Here is a 14805-nt window from a genome sequence, read left to right as displayed (position 1 = left end):
CCAATTAGCCACCTGGTTCAGATACCTTTTCATTTTCAATTCCTTCTGGCTGGAATGTCCTTGCTTCCGTTATCCAGAAGACTTGCTTCTTAAAATGTATCTGTTGTCTTTATTTAGACAATCCTAGATCATCTCAGGGTAGCAAATCTCTCCCACTAATTCCTTATCTTCCTCCCCCTTGTCCCCTTCTTACCTTTCTATGGCACTCACTAAGGAGCTCCAGTGGTTTAGTGGTAAGGAGCTGCCCTGCCACCCAAAAGTACATAGTTCAAACTCACTAGCTGCTCCATGGAAGAAAAATGGGCAAACTCCTCCCATGTGATTTACTACCTCTGAACGCACACTGGAGTGTAAGCTATGGGTTGGTTCCAACTCAACTGGTGCACAACAATACAGCACTCACTAGGAGCTCTGGTGACCGAGTGAGTAAGGAGTTATGCTGCCTACCCAAAGGCAAGCTGTCAAGAATCCACCAGCTGTTATAAAGGAGAAAGATTGGAATCTCTTCCTGTGTGATTTGCAGCCTCTGAAAACCCACTGGAGGGTCAGCTTTGGCTCAGTTCAGACTCCATGGCAATAACTTTGATTTTTGAAAGCACTCATTACTATTGGAGAGTCTATATGCTTTGCTATTTATTTACTGTTTTGTATTTATCCTCACACAAAAAAAAATAAGCTCTGGTAGTGCAAGGATTTTGTTTGTTTTAGAGATTGTACAGAGTCTGTAGGTAGTTGAACCAGTAATCCAAACTGGGTGCCTCTGAAGTAGTTCAAATCCACCGGCTACTCTGAGGGAATCTGTTGCTATGCAACGTATAATGTCCAAAAACACACTGGACGGTCAGCTATGAGTTGGCTCGGACTTGAGGAAAAGTGAATTGAGTCTCTGGGTAGTGAAAATGGTTAACATGCTCATCTACTAAGCAAAAAGTCAGAGGTTCAACCCCCCTGTGAATCTTAACTGATTTTTGGCAAATGCCATGATGCAATGTCCACATTGATTTCTCCTCGGCTCACAGATGAATCCCCCTGCAGATTGATTCTCCTACAGACACAGACATATGGCCCACAACAATGCTCCCTTGTTGAGGTCATTCGCTTTAAGTCATTGATTTAATCACAGGGATGTGAAGGCTCAGCCCCCCCTTCACTGAGGCAACACATAGGGGCCATCCCATCCTGAAAACTCTATGTGCTCTGCTTAGGCTTAATTTTTGCTGTATCAGTTCAATTGTTCTTTCTTTCCGCTTCTGGTTTCTCCTCCCAGAGATGCACTACTTGTAAACTTTCTGCATGCAAGTATCAGTCCCAGAGTCTACTTCCCCTAGAAGTCCTACCTGAGATAGAGATGAAGTGACTGACAAGAGGCTAAGCAAACTGACAGTGACATGGTGGGGAGGTGTTGGGGGCAGGATCCAATTCACAAAGTCTAGCTCTAGAGTGTGTACTTTTACCATGTTTACTGCTGTTACCCCAACACAACAGCATCTAACAACAACTGCTGCCATGAACACAACCATGCTAGCTCTCTAGGAGCTTAGAAAATCTGAGGCATATCAAGTATTTTGTGTGAAGACTTACAGTACAAAAGGAATATGTAAAGCGAGTGAGGGGAAGGGCAGAAATTAAAGACTAGGATAGACGGTAATCACATTCCACAGGTTAAGAATGTCTTAGACATCAGACCAAAAGAAAATATCCCAAGTGTTTCAGTTCTAAATTGTTCATAAGGGACGATATTAAAAATTAAAATGAAGATGGACAGGGTGCAAGAAGATGGGGTAATAACATCTCATAGGGTTTTGGAAAGAACGCATTATGTGGATAAACCAAGGAATACGATATCAGGTGTAGTTGGTACAATCAGGTGGGATGTGACCACCAAGAACAAGGAGCTCTGATGACTTAGCATGTTGTATGTTAGGCAATTAATCAAAGTCAATGTTGGGCTGCTTTCAATCTGTCAAGTCTTCCCTAAGTCTCCTCCCATAAAGATTTATAGTCTCGGAATATTGGTGAAGGTTGTCATGTGTCATAATCTAATGAAAAGGGACTTTGCTTTTGGTTTTGGTCATCAAGAACAGGACTAGTGAGGTAAAGAAATTATTCGTTTTGGGGATGTATGCAATTCTAAAAAATCTAAACTTCTTTGCTCATTGGGTTCTCTTAGAGTCCAGGCCAAGTGAAGTGGGTTAATAATGCACTACTGTCCCCAAAAGAACTTTGCCTTCTCTACTCTTTCTTTTAACCATTCTTTACACTCTAACTAGTTGTGTTGTCAAGCGAAGGGAGAAAGTTTAAATCTACCAGTGGCTCCATTTACAGCCTTTGAAATCAACCGGAGGGTCATCTATGAGTTGGTATCAACTCAAAAGCACACAACTGTGTATATTAAGAGAGTTCTAGTAGCCTCATGGTAAGAAGCTGTGCTGTCAAACTGTACAGCACACAGTTTAAATCTACCAGCTGCTCCATGGGATAAAGATGGGCAGTCTCCTCCGGTGTGATTTAAAGCTTCTCAACATCCACCAGAGAGTCAGGGTTCTGATTCAAGAGCACCCAATGACAACAACATGAATATAGGAAAATATTTTCCTTCTTACTTGTAATTGAAAATTGAAAAGTTAATTCCTAGATTTACTTTTGAGATTATGAGTAACATACTCTTCCCTTGCTGATTCTACACATCAAAGGATGTTGCTGTGATGAAAGAAATTAATGTTATGATAGTTTTTATAAACATAGAATCTTTTACAAATAATTATACATGGGTATAGACATCTTTACAGATTTCTCTAATTCATATCCTGACATCTATTATAAAAGAATCCCTTCCTAAAAAGCTCTTGAAATCTCCTCAGAAAATAGCAATGCTTACAACCCTGACAGAAATGTTTGCCTGCAGGTTTATGGAAATGCCTCCATTTCTGCTTTCTTTGATTTTCTATGGAGGATATATTTTTGTCACTGTAGTTCCAAGATTAACTATTAATTATTGTGAAGCTTTAAAAACATTCCCTATTTCTTATTTCTTGTATATATCTTCTTATATATCTTGTGTGCTCACAGTTCCTTTGGATGGAATTATCTTGTGAAAAAGCATCACTACTTTAAGCCACCAACTTAAAAATCACTAATTAATAGATTAGAATTTCTAATAAAACCCTCCAGAGAAATTACAATTTTACTTAGAGTTAATGGGAGCAAAGAGCAAAAGGTATTATGAAATTAAAATTTTTAAAAAATAATTTCTTTTCTAAATTTTTGGGAGTTCAAAGATATTTGCCTTAGAGTATCATAATTATCTTTCCTATAAGTAGATACTATTCAGTTTTACTAATTAAAAAAGTGGAACACCAAAGAGACCAAATGCAGAAATTAGGTATGCTTACTTCAAACCAATTAAATATTTGAAATATAAATTTTCTGATTCATAATCCAAAGCTATTTCTAGTCCATACTACATACTAATTTTATTTCTCTAGATATGATTTAAAAATATGGAGGATTCAGCCAAAAGTTTGTAGCATACATTCTATATTCTTAAGCAATCTTTTCTAGAAATTCACACTATTATTGCTCTACTGGATTAGAGAAGAACAAAACTATTTTGTTTTGAAGATGGTAGTCATGTGTGAAAATAAATTATGTTGTCAACAAAAGCTCATTTCTTTTTTTTTATTTCATTTCTGATTTTTCTAATTTTTCTCCTTTGTTTACTTTATCTTGCCAGGTTTTTTAAAAATTTATTGCCTGTGCCTCATTCTACCCGTATTCCAACACTCTCTTTTGATATTGTTTCTCCTTGAGTGAAAAGAAGGCTAGATGGAATCTAATGGAAAAAAAAGATGGTATGAAATTTCAATTCAGCTGCAGGGGACCATAACCTCATCTCCTGGCAGAACAGGAGCTCTCAACTGTGACAGGGCCAAAGACAAGGGGCCTTCTTCTTTTTCCACAAGTAAGGAGGACCTCAGACCTTGCATACATTCTAGAGTATTCTAATTTAACCAGTATTTCTGTTTGGTCCATTTGTAATTGTTGCCTGTCAGGCTTTGGCTGCAATGTAAACACATTATAATTAATAATAATAATAACAACAACAACAACCATTTGCATGGAATGGGTGCTATAAACATTTGACTGGCGGGTTCAAATTATAGTGCAGCACATTACACCTTCAAAACCAGATGGGTACAGCCAAGCAGAGAAGGTACATATTCAGGTCAGGTCTGGTGAAAGCACAACAACATGGGAAAAAAGTTATTTAGTCTTACATAAGCAATTTTATGAAATGAATATTCAACTCCTTGATATTCATAGTGTATTTAACATTTTATTTCTCTAGAGGGTTATTTTTCTCCCAAATTTAAAACCATGCTTTTCTCTCATTGTGCTGAGAAAATAATTTACTTGTAATCTCTTTGAGTATAAAGATAAAGTGTCCTATTTCTCTTTATAGCTCCAGAAATATTGCCGAACTACCCAGGTTATTTGATCAAGTGGATTGATGCAGTGACTGCAGCACTGGGCTCGAGTGTGTCAGAAATTGTGAAGATGGTACAGGAGAGGACAGGGAGGATCTGGTGTGCATGGGGTCACTATGAGTTATTCTCAACTAGATGGCACCTAACAACAACAACATCATCCAGGGTATATTAACTCCCCCAAACAAATGCTGTCAAATCAAAGTCCTACATGTAGGGGCCATACAACATAGAGTGGATCGTCCCTCTAGGATCCCCAAGGCTTTACATGTTTAAAGAAGCAGATAGTCACATCTGTCGCCTGTGTAATGGCTGATGGGTCTTAATCATGGTTCACAGCCAATTGTTTAGCTACTGCACCTGCAAGGCTTCTAGATGATATTAAAAACAAGCAAACAAAAATCACTGTCGTCAAGTCGATTTCAATTTATGTCAGACTTCCATCAGGTTCCTAATGTGTAAATCTTTACTGGAAGACACTGCCTTTCCCTCCACGCAGCCTGATAAATATGAATCTTCAATTTTAAGTTTGCAGTAAGACACAAAACACACTATTAACCAGAGTTCCTTAGGTTATGTTACCAAAACTTAAGGGGGGGGAGGGAAAAAAACAAAAACAATACCAAAATAAACAGAAGACCACTGTATAAATAGCAGACTCATCGTGACTCACCACCTGGCTTCTGAAGCTATAGATTTTTACAGAAGGAGAATCTCCACCTTTCTCCTGAGGAAACACCAACAAATCTGAAATACCAACCTGGTATTTAGCACACAATCCTATGCCACCAGGCTTTTTTCAGATTGAATTTTCAACTCACTTATTTCCGCCAAATCAGAACTTGTTCATAGCTGATACTAGCAGTTTTCCAATGCTATAAACCATATGGAAAGAGATTGCCCATCATTCTCTTGCAGAACTACTGGATTAGAACCACTGGAAAGGTGTGAATTTAGGGTTAGTAAGTAGCCTACCTCCCTACTTATTAAGGCTCGCTTAATTCAACAAAATTCCTGAGTATCATCAAATCTACATTGGAGAGGTAAAAGATAAAACACTTTTATAATAATTTTTCAAGTTTTTACACTTCTCACATAGCTCTCAGTTTTAAGAATTCACAAAATCAGAAACAAGGTCTAAAAGTATAATATTTGTTGCAATGTGAATCCTTCTTGTTTGATGCACTAAAGATATAAGGTAAATAAATGGTAGACATCTTGCTTTTTTTAATAACTTGCACATTATAATCTCACAACAAATGAAAACAATAGGTGGTAGCTGGTTTCTTAAAACAAAGATATTGAAAGAAAAACTGTATGGATAGTACAAATTAAAAAGCAAGCTTTTCATTACCCAAATAACATGTTGCTCCCAAGCATGATGTCCCTCTCCAAGGACCTGTCCCTCCTTACAACATGTCCAAAGTATGTCAGACGAAGCCCCGGAATCCTTGCCTCCAAGGAGCACCCTGGTTTAACCCTCTCAATGATGAGTCTGTTTGTTTTTTTGGAAGTCCACGGTACTTTCAATACTCTTCTCCAGCACCACAGCTCAAAGGCATAAATTCTCCTTCTATCCTCCCTAATCATTGTCCAACTCTCTGATGCATAACAAGTGATTGCAAAGACAATAGCCTGTATCAGGTGCACCTTAGTCTCCAGAGTGACACCATTGCTCTTTAGTGCCCTGGAGAGGTCCCTAACAGCAGACTTTCCCATCACAATATGTTTTTTTTTATTTTCTGGCTACTGATACCAAGAGTGTTGACTGTGGAGCCAAGCAGACTAAAGTTGTTAGCAATCTGAATCTCTTCACCATCCATCCTGATGCTGCCAATTGCTTCAGAGGTGAGAATCTTTGTCTTCTTGATATTGAGCCTCAATCCATATGGAAGGGTGCAGTCCTTGATCCTCTGCAGCAAGCTTTTCAGGTCCTCCTCAGTTTCAGCAAGCAGGGTTGTGTCATCTGCATAATGCAGATTGTTAATAGATCTTCTACCAATCCTAACACCACACTTCTCCTCATAGAGCCCAGCCTTTCAGATAATCTGTTCTGCATGCAGGTTGAAAAGGTATGGAGACAGGACACATCCCTGGCAAACACCTTTCCCAATTTTGAACCATGCAGTACTTCCCTGCTCTGTTCTGACAACTGCCTCTTGGTCCAAGTATAGGTTTCACATTAAAACGATCAAGTGTTCTGGGATTCCCATTCTTTTCAGAGTCAGCCACAGTTTGTTATGATCCACACAGTCAAACGCCTTTGCATAATCAATGAAACACAGATAGGCATTCCTCCGGTATTTCCTGATTTCAACTAAGATCCATTTAACATTAGCTACAATATCCCTAGTACCACAACCCCTTCTAAACCCAGCCTGGACTTCTGGCAGTTCTCTGCTAATGTGCGGTTCCAGTCGTTTTTGGATAACCTTCAGTAGAATCTTGCTTGCATGTGAAATCAATGATATTGTTCTATAGTTTTCACACTCTGTTGGGTCACACCTTTCTTTGGGATGGGAACAAATATAGATCTCTTCCAAATAACACACATGTGTTCAATTTGATACGAATATATCTGACATAAGTTTATTAAAGCTATACTAATAACTATATAAAAAAAAAACAATAACAACTTACTGCTCTCAAGTTGATTTAAATCCATAACAATCCCATAAAGACTGTAAATTTCAACAGGAAGAGATTGCCTATCTTTTCCCTTAGAGTTGCTAGTGAATGCAAATCAATGAAGATGTGTAAGTCCATGTGTAAGTCCATGTGTATCACACAAAATAAGAGAAAATATTGCACATAGGCTGCTTTATATTATATTTTATTTCAAGAAATATTATAACGTCCCATACATGTTAAAGTTTTAGTCGTGAATTCTGTCATACCAGCATAAGGAGGTTCAGTGGTACAGTGGTTATACACTGCTGCTACTTGAGAAATCAATGGTTCAAACCATAAGCCACTTCACAGGAGAAAGATTATGGCAGTCGGCTCCCATCAAGATTTGCCACCTTAAACACCCTATAAGGCAGTTTTTCTCTGCCCTATATTGCATCTCTAAGAGTTAGAATTCAGTTCAGTAGTAATGTTGTTAGGTGAGGCGGAGTCAACTACAACATGGTAATGCTGTTGTTACGGGCTGTTGAGTGGGAGTCAAATCATAGCTGACCCTACAGGAGGTTTTGAGAAGAAACAAATTTCCTTCTGAAAAATGGGAGGAGTTTGCTCCCCCTTCTTCCTCAGAGTTAAAGATAGGGGAATACACAGCTAGTGAGTTTGAACTTCATGCCCTTCTGACTGCAGCACAGGTTCTTAACGCTAGACCACCAGAAGGCTTGTTTGGGTATTTGTTTGTTTTTTCAGTTAAAAAAAAATGTAATGTATTTGCTAGGATTTAACCATTATTTTAACAATTGAATGTTGTGTTCATTTTACTGGTCTATTTTCAAGGAATGGGGCAAAATATAATGTTTCTAGAATTAATTCCAGAGAGTAATAAATATAATGGAGAATGTGCGTAAGTTTGTAGTTTGTTGTTTTTTTTTTTTATTTATTTTTTTTCTTTAATAAAGTGACTAACTTTGGGAGAAAAGCAGGGAATAAAAATGATTTTTCAACAACCCACACAACCTTGGATTTTAAGAGAAGCCTTCTTCAATACTTTTCCTACTGCAGTGTTTGTTGTTAAAGGAAGTCTGTGGGTGGATAAGATGTTATTATCCCTCCTACATACACCCTTTTTCTTATTTATGACATTAAATCTCCATGTATATAAGTACTTGAAACACCAGTCCTTTTCTTCCAACTAGTTTCTGAAATCCTTTAGAATTTGGTCCACAGAGTAACTCCTCATACCATATTTCACTGATATTTATATTTTGAATATTCATTCAAATATTAATATACCCAAAAAAGGTTATTTGATGTACCTTTGCTTTCCCAACTTACACATTTTATTTCAAAACAGAGTACAATAAAATCAAGTTTTATGTTCAAAACTTATAATACACAGCATTAATGAGTTTCTTGACTACTAAAACAAGAGGATATTGTCACTGAAACAGGAAAGCCCAATTTCAAGATATGTTAACAAGTGTTTTTTGCTTATTATTCCAAAATTGCCTTTATGAATGAATGCAAATTTGTTAAAGGCACAAAAATATATTTAGGTTTATAAAGTTAATTTTTAGGCACAAAAAGTTAATTAAAGGCACAATAATATATTTAACCTAAATAAAGTTAATTTTTTACATTTTTTTTCACTTGAATAAAGAGACCAATATTTGATGATTATAAAAAACTTTACAACATGTTGTTGTTATGTGCCATCAAGTCGCCTGTGACTCATAGCGACCCTGTGTAAAACAGCTCTGAACCCTGCTCTATCCTGAGCCAACCTTATTTTCTCTGACACATCTATCCCCATTACTCCAGTCACTGAGTCAGTCCATTTCATTGAGGACTTCCTATCTTGCACTGTCCCTCTACCCTCTCAAACAATGTCTCCTCTCCAAGGACTGGTTCCCTCCTTGTAGCATGCTGAAAGTACGTCAGACGGAGCTTCAGAATACTTTCCTATAACATATACTGACAAATTAACACAAAATCAATGAAATGTTTACATCCCTTTTATACTGTAGTAAAATTTTTTCTTCAAATGCAGTAAATGACAGACATGTTACAGTGCAAACACACTAAGCTTTAAATATTCTAAAAATATTCATGTCTAACCTTCATTACTAATGCAATATATATTCATGTAAAAATTGAGGGCTATTAAAAAAAGCAAAAACGTATGTATTTTAAAATTAATTTGTAATTGACATCAAGATTTAATATCATTTTTAAAAAGTCACCCATTAAACATGTTTTAGAAATTAATATCTTCATTTAAACATTAACCATCCAAAATACTTATAAGGATACCTAATTATTAACTAAATGTACATTTTTTGGAATATATCCTATAATCTAATAAGCACCTCAGAACTCTTAGAGTAGTTACAGTTATGACAACCGATTATTCAAACAATCATAGTTAATCTCATCAGTAGTTGTTAATTCAAAAGAAATTTACTCCTCTACTTTGATACCTTGGTTACAACTCAATCAATATACAGGTGGCAAATCTAACCTGTATATAGTAGAGATAATAACTCAACTCAACTCAACTCACTGCCATCACGGCCAGAGAGTAACTGACCATACAGGTGGTTTTCAGAAGCTGTAAATTCCATAGGAGCAGCTGGTGGATTTGAACCACCTGCCATTGAGCTGGCAGTGCAACTCCTTAGTCACTAGGCCATTAGAGCTCCCTACTATAGATGACAAGTCAAATAAAAGTTACGTGCAACTTAACACAGACAGAACCCATGTATTTCACCCTAAATTAGGATTTTAGGTTCAGATTATTAAGCTTTTTGCACTATCTTTTAACAGAATAAAATATTTCAAGAAAATGAAAGCCATCAGTACTTCAGTGCAACATAAAACAGACTAGAAAAAATATAATGTGGCCCAAATAGACACACACACACACACACACACATTAAGTCTCTGATTTTTTTTTCCTTAAACAGTATACAAGTAGGAGTAAATATTCATTACCAAAACCTTCAGAACTACAAGATTTCACAGAATGACTACAGTTACGAATTAAATATTTATTATAGCATATAATAATAAATATTATATATGTTACACACACACATAAATGCATATATCTCTCAGTAGTTTGGGTCTCAGTTGCTAACTGAAAGGAACTTACCAATAGTTCTGAGACAATTCGAGAAAAGGGGGAGGGGAATCTATTGCAATGTAGTTGATTTAGGCTCAAATCAATCCTTTAAGATGGGACAGAAGTGACCTATAGTGTTTTCAAGGTTGTTATTTTTACAGAAACAGGCTTCCACATCTTTCTCATTGCTAAGTTTGAACCACCAACTTCTCTTTAGCAGCTTAACGTTGCACAACCAGAACTCTAGCAGAAGGTGGAGGGTGATCAGTTAATGCTTTTGTGAAAAGAAAATCTGTTCAAATCCTACAAATAATCTTACAAATTGTGTGTTGCATATGTCTGGGTCAGAAATGACCCTCCAGAGAGTTTCCAGAGACAGTAAATCTCATGAGAGGAAATTGCCATCTTTCTCTCTCAGAGTGGTTTGTGGATTCAAACTGCATACCTTTGAATTGACAGTGCACCTCCTTTCCACTAAACCACCAGAGCTGTCTTAGGAACGAGCTATCTAAACATAAACTTAAACACCTTGAAAATGCATAGGATTTTGTATACAAAAATATTCTTCCAAATGAAAACTGTTTAATATCTAATCTTTCTGTTGGTAAAATATCCACTGAAAGAAATGACTACCTTTTCATTAGTCTCTGTACTTTAAATTTAAATTACATTTAGGTTTAAATTTTACTTCTGGTCTCTTATCAATACTCTAAGGAAGCTTTTTCAGAAATATAATATCAGTTAGGAAAATAGCTTTGTTTTCTTAGCCAGCATATTTAAAAAAAAAAACACGAAAAATCCTAGGTCAACAGACTTGCCAACATCACTGAAGAGATAAGCAGTTCCTGCTCTGACAGTATTCAATTCTGTCTCCTGTTAATTTAAACCTTTATAAAAATGTTAAGAGATATACTCTTCTATTTGTATTCTCTGGGAAGTGCTAATTTGTTGGTTAAGTTTTTCTATACATAAGATAACTTGGTCAATCTTTTAAGCACTGCAAATAAATTGGTCAAGTTTTCATTACGGATCTTACTTATCTAACCCAAGACCTCTCTTCATTTATCTTTTATCAAATTATTACTTTAAAGCCAAATTTAATTTGTAATTATATATTTAACTGCTTTGGAATCATATGTTTAGAATCATGCCTTTATATAATTTGGAATCAATCATACAATAAATTGCTTAAAATGATTTAGTAATGTATTAATGGGTGGTTTTTGTGGGCTTCTATACTTTTTAAAATATTACTGGGTTTATATCTTGTTTTCTTGCTTTGTTTACACATATAAATTGGATGTTGTTTGTATTTCATAGGGAAGATCATTTTGCAACATATTTAATGAAGGTTCAACCCATAAATAAAATTTTCTACTTGGAAGTTAATCCATGAACTTAAAGTGTAAAATTGTCTCTTACCTTGAATACATTCTTAACCACATAAATAATAAAACAACACTTTTTATTAGTAGAAATAGCTATAGATTAACAAAACCAAAGAATAAAAACAGTATCTTTACATTCAGTGAGTTAAACTTTCTATTTTTATTTTAATAAACTAAGACTTCTTTGATTTCAAATTACATATTTGATAATTATTTTATCCACAGGAGAGTTACGTATGTGTTAATATTAGTATTTTTATAATTAGGCAGAGTTTTTATATATTTTCAAAACATGAACTCTTTCTGTTCAGCTAAATGTGTTTGGACACATTGGTTTGAGATTTGTACATTATGCAATTCTGTCTCAAAGACAGAAACAAACAAATGAACAAATAAGTAATGGACTTTTAAAAAGTATGATTAATAAATATAGTAAAGCATTTTCATGCCCTATATATTTGCTTAATAATGAGAATGTTAACTTCAAGTGTTAATTTTTCCTAACATGCTAAATATTAAATTGTCTGGCGTATCTGTAATAAATAATATAATAACGAGATATTCACAAAAATAGCCACTGTGAGTTTGTAAGTATATGAAAACGAAATTCCTACCTCCATCTCCAGATCCTGATCCTGCATCTGCAGAGGGAAAAAAAATAGGTGCTTGAAAGCATATTTTTTTTAAAAAGTTCAATTGGCTTTTAGTTCAAATTTGCAACCTTCATTTTTGTTTCTAAGATCATTGTTTGAGAAAACTACTAGTAATATAAAAATATATATCCACACTTATTTCATTCCATTCTTATATAACTTAGAAAACAATTTTCTAAAAAAAAAAAAGAAAACCATTTTCTTTCTTGAAGTTTATAAAGAAAGTATTATGATATTCGAAGTAATATCAGATTGTTGACTACATAACCCCCCCCGTTTTTATTCTAATCAGGCTGAATTTGGCACTCTTATCTTAGTGATGAAAAAAAATGCTTATAATAATCAGTGAGCTTTAGAAATTAAATAGCCTAAGACCTGTGACAAGTAAATTAATAATTAAGTCTTACATTCTTACAAATTGTATATGCATAAAGACAAGAATTTATATGTGAATATTGTTTTTAGATAATTGTTAACTTGCTTTTCAAAGCCCACATAGATTAATATATTTGCTTGTTGTAGTTGTTATGTGCCATCGAGTCCCTTGTGAATCAAAGTGACCCTATGTATAAAAGCCCTAAACTCTGCTCTATCCTGTGCCAATCTCACTGTCTCCAACACACCTACTCCCACTACTCCAATCACTTAATTGATCCATCTCATCGAGGGTCTTCCTCTCCTGTGCTGTCCCTCCACTCTCCCAAACATGATGTCCCTCTCCAAGGACTGATCTCTCCTTGCAAGAAGCTACAGAATATTTGGGCCCAAGGAGCAGCCCAGCTTTCCTCTCCAGGACAAACCTGATTGTTCTCCTAGCAGTCCATGGTATATTCAACACTCTTCTCCAGCACCACAGTTCAAAGGCATCAATTCTCTTTCTATAATTCCTAGTTACTGTCCAGCTTTCTGACGGAGAGCACACAATTGCTAAGACTATAGCCTGTATCAGGCCCACCTTAGTCTTCAGCCTGACATCGTTGCTCTTCAGTACTCCTGAGAGGTCCCTTCACAGCTGACTTTCCCAATCCAATTAGTCTTTTGATTTCCTGGCTGCTGTTACCAAGTGTGTTGGCTGTGGAGCCAAGTAAACTAAAACTGTTAACTATCTCACTGTCTTCACCATCCATACTGATGCTGCCAATTGGTCCAGAGGTGAGAATCTTTGTTTTCTTGATGTTGAGCTTCAATCCGTATTGAAGGCTGCATAAGAAACTAAAATCATCCTTTGCTCTTGAAATCAGTAGAAGAGAGCCTGTTTTGTCTTCATGTTCTTGTGGCTGTGTAAGTGCTGTCCAGTACAATTTAAACTGACCCTATGAAAACTAACAACTTAACTCTGTCCTGTGCAGCATCAGCACATTTGAGTCCATTGCCACAATGTATGAACACATCTCATTGAGGATCTTCCTCTTCTTCACTGACTCTACTCCTTTCCAAACATAATATATCTCTCCAAGGAATAGCCTCTTCCAACACATGTCCAAAATACGTGAGATGAAGCTTCACCATCTTTGCCTCCAAGGAACTTTCTCCAAGACATCCATTTAGTCTTTTGATGGCTAATGGAATATTCAGCATTCTTCTCCAACACTACAGCTCAAATGCATCTATTCTTCGCCTGTCATCCTTATTCATTGCCAGCTCTCAGATGATGATTGGAAAGGCTGTGGTTTGAATCAGGCACATCTCAGTCTTTGCCTTTATACTATAATGGATATTCCCTAAAGCTGCAGAGAAGAGGGAAGGGGGAGTCCATCTATCTATTGTTGTTGTTGTTGTTATTATGTGTCATCGAGTTACCTGTGACTCATAGCCACGCTATCTATGTACAAGAGCCCCAAACACTGCTCCATCCTGTGCCAATCTCACTGTCTCCAACACACCTACCTCAACTACCTCAGTCATTGAATCAATCCACGTCTTAGAGGGTGTTCCCCTCCTGTGCTGTCTCTCCACCCTCGCAAGCATGATGTCCCTCTCCAAGGGCTGGTCCCTCCTTGCAACATGTCTAAAGTATGTCAGATGAAGCTCCAGAACCCTTGCCTCCAAGGAGCGTCCTGGTTTAACCCTCTTCAGTATGAATCTGTTTGTTTTCTTAGCAGTCCATGGTACACTCAGTACGCTTCTCCAACATCACAGCTCATCAATTCTCCTTCTATCCTTCCTAGTCATTGTCCAGTTCTCTGATGCATAGCAAATGATTGCAAAGACCATGGTCTGTGCAGGTGAACCTTAGTCTCCAGAGTGACATCATTGTTCTTCAGTACTTTGGAGAGGTCCCTAACAGCAGACTTTCCCATTGCAATATGTCTTTTAATTTCTTGGCTGTTAGTACCAAGAGTGATGACTGTGGCGCCAAGCAAACTGAAGCTATTAACAATCTCAATCTCTTCACCATGCATCCTGATGTTGCCAAATGGCCCAGTTGTGAGAATCTTTGTTTTCTTGTTATTGAGCCTCAATCTATATTGAAGGCTGCAGTCCTTGATCTTCTCTAGCAAGCGCTTCAGGTCTTCAGTTTCAGCAAT

General features: G+C 36.5%; 1 protein-coding gene across 2 annotated transcripts in view; it reads right to left on the bottom strand.

Annotated features, from left to right (window-relative positions):
• Positions 1 to 14805, bottom strand: part of TMEFF2 (transmembrane protein with EGF-like and two follistatin-like domains 2) — a 361668-nt gene that overhangs the window by 330323 nt on the left and 16540 nt on the right. For both annotated transcript variants that reach the window (XM_006878746.1, XM_006878747.1), the window contains exon 4: positions 12239 to 12265. In XM_006878746.1, the coding sequence (XP_006878808.1) occupies positions 12239 to 12265 (27 nt within the window). The remainder of the gene's footprint in view (positions 1 to 12238; positions 12266 to 14805) is intronic.

This window comes from Elephantulus edwardii, unplaced genomic scaffold, assembly GCF_000299155.1.
Source record: "Elephantulus edwardii isolate Elephantulus edwardi_28Jun2011 unplaced genomic scaffold, EleEdw1.0 scaffold00001, whole genome shotgun sequence".
In the NCBI taxonomy this organism is placed as follows: domain Eukaryota; kingdom Metazoa; phylum Chordata; class Mammalia; order Macroscelidea; family Macroscelididae; genus Elephantulus; species Elephantulus edwardii.
Note: the sequence above shows the minus strand (reverse complement) of the source record. Positions and strands in the feature narration are given on the sequence as shown.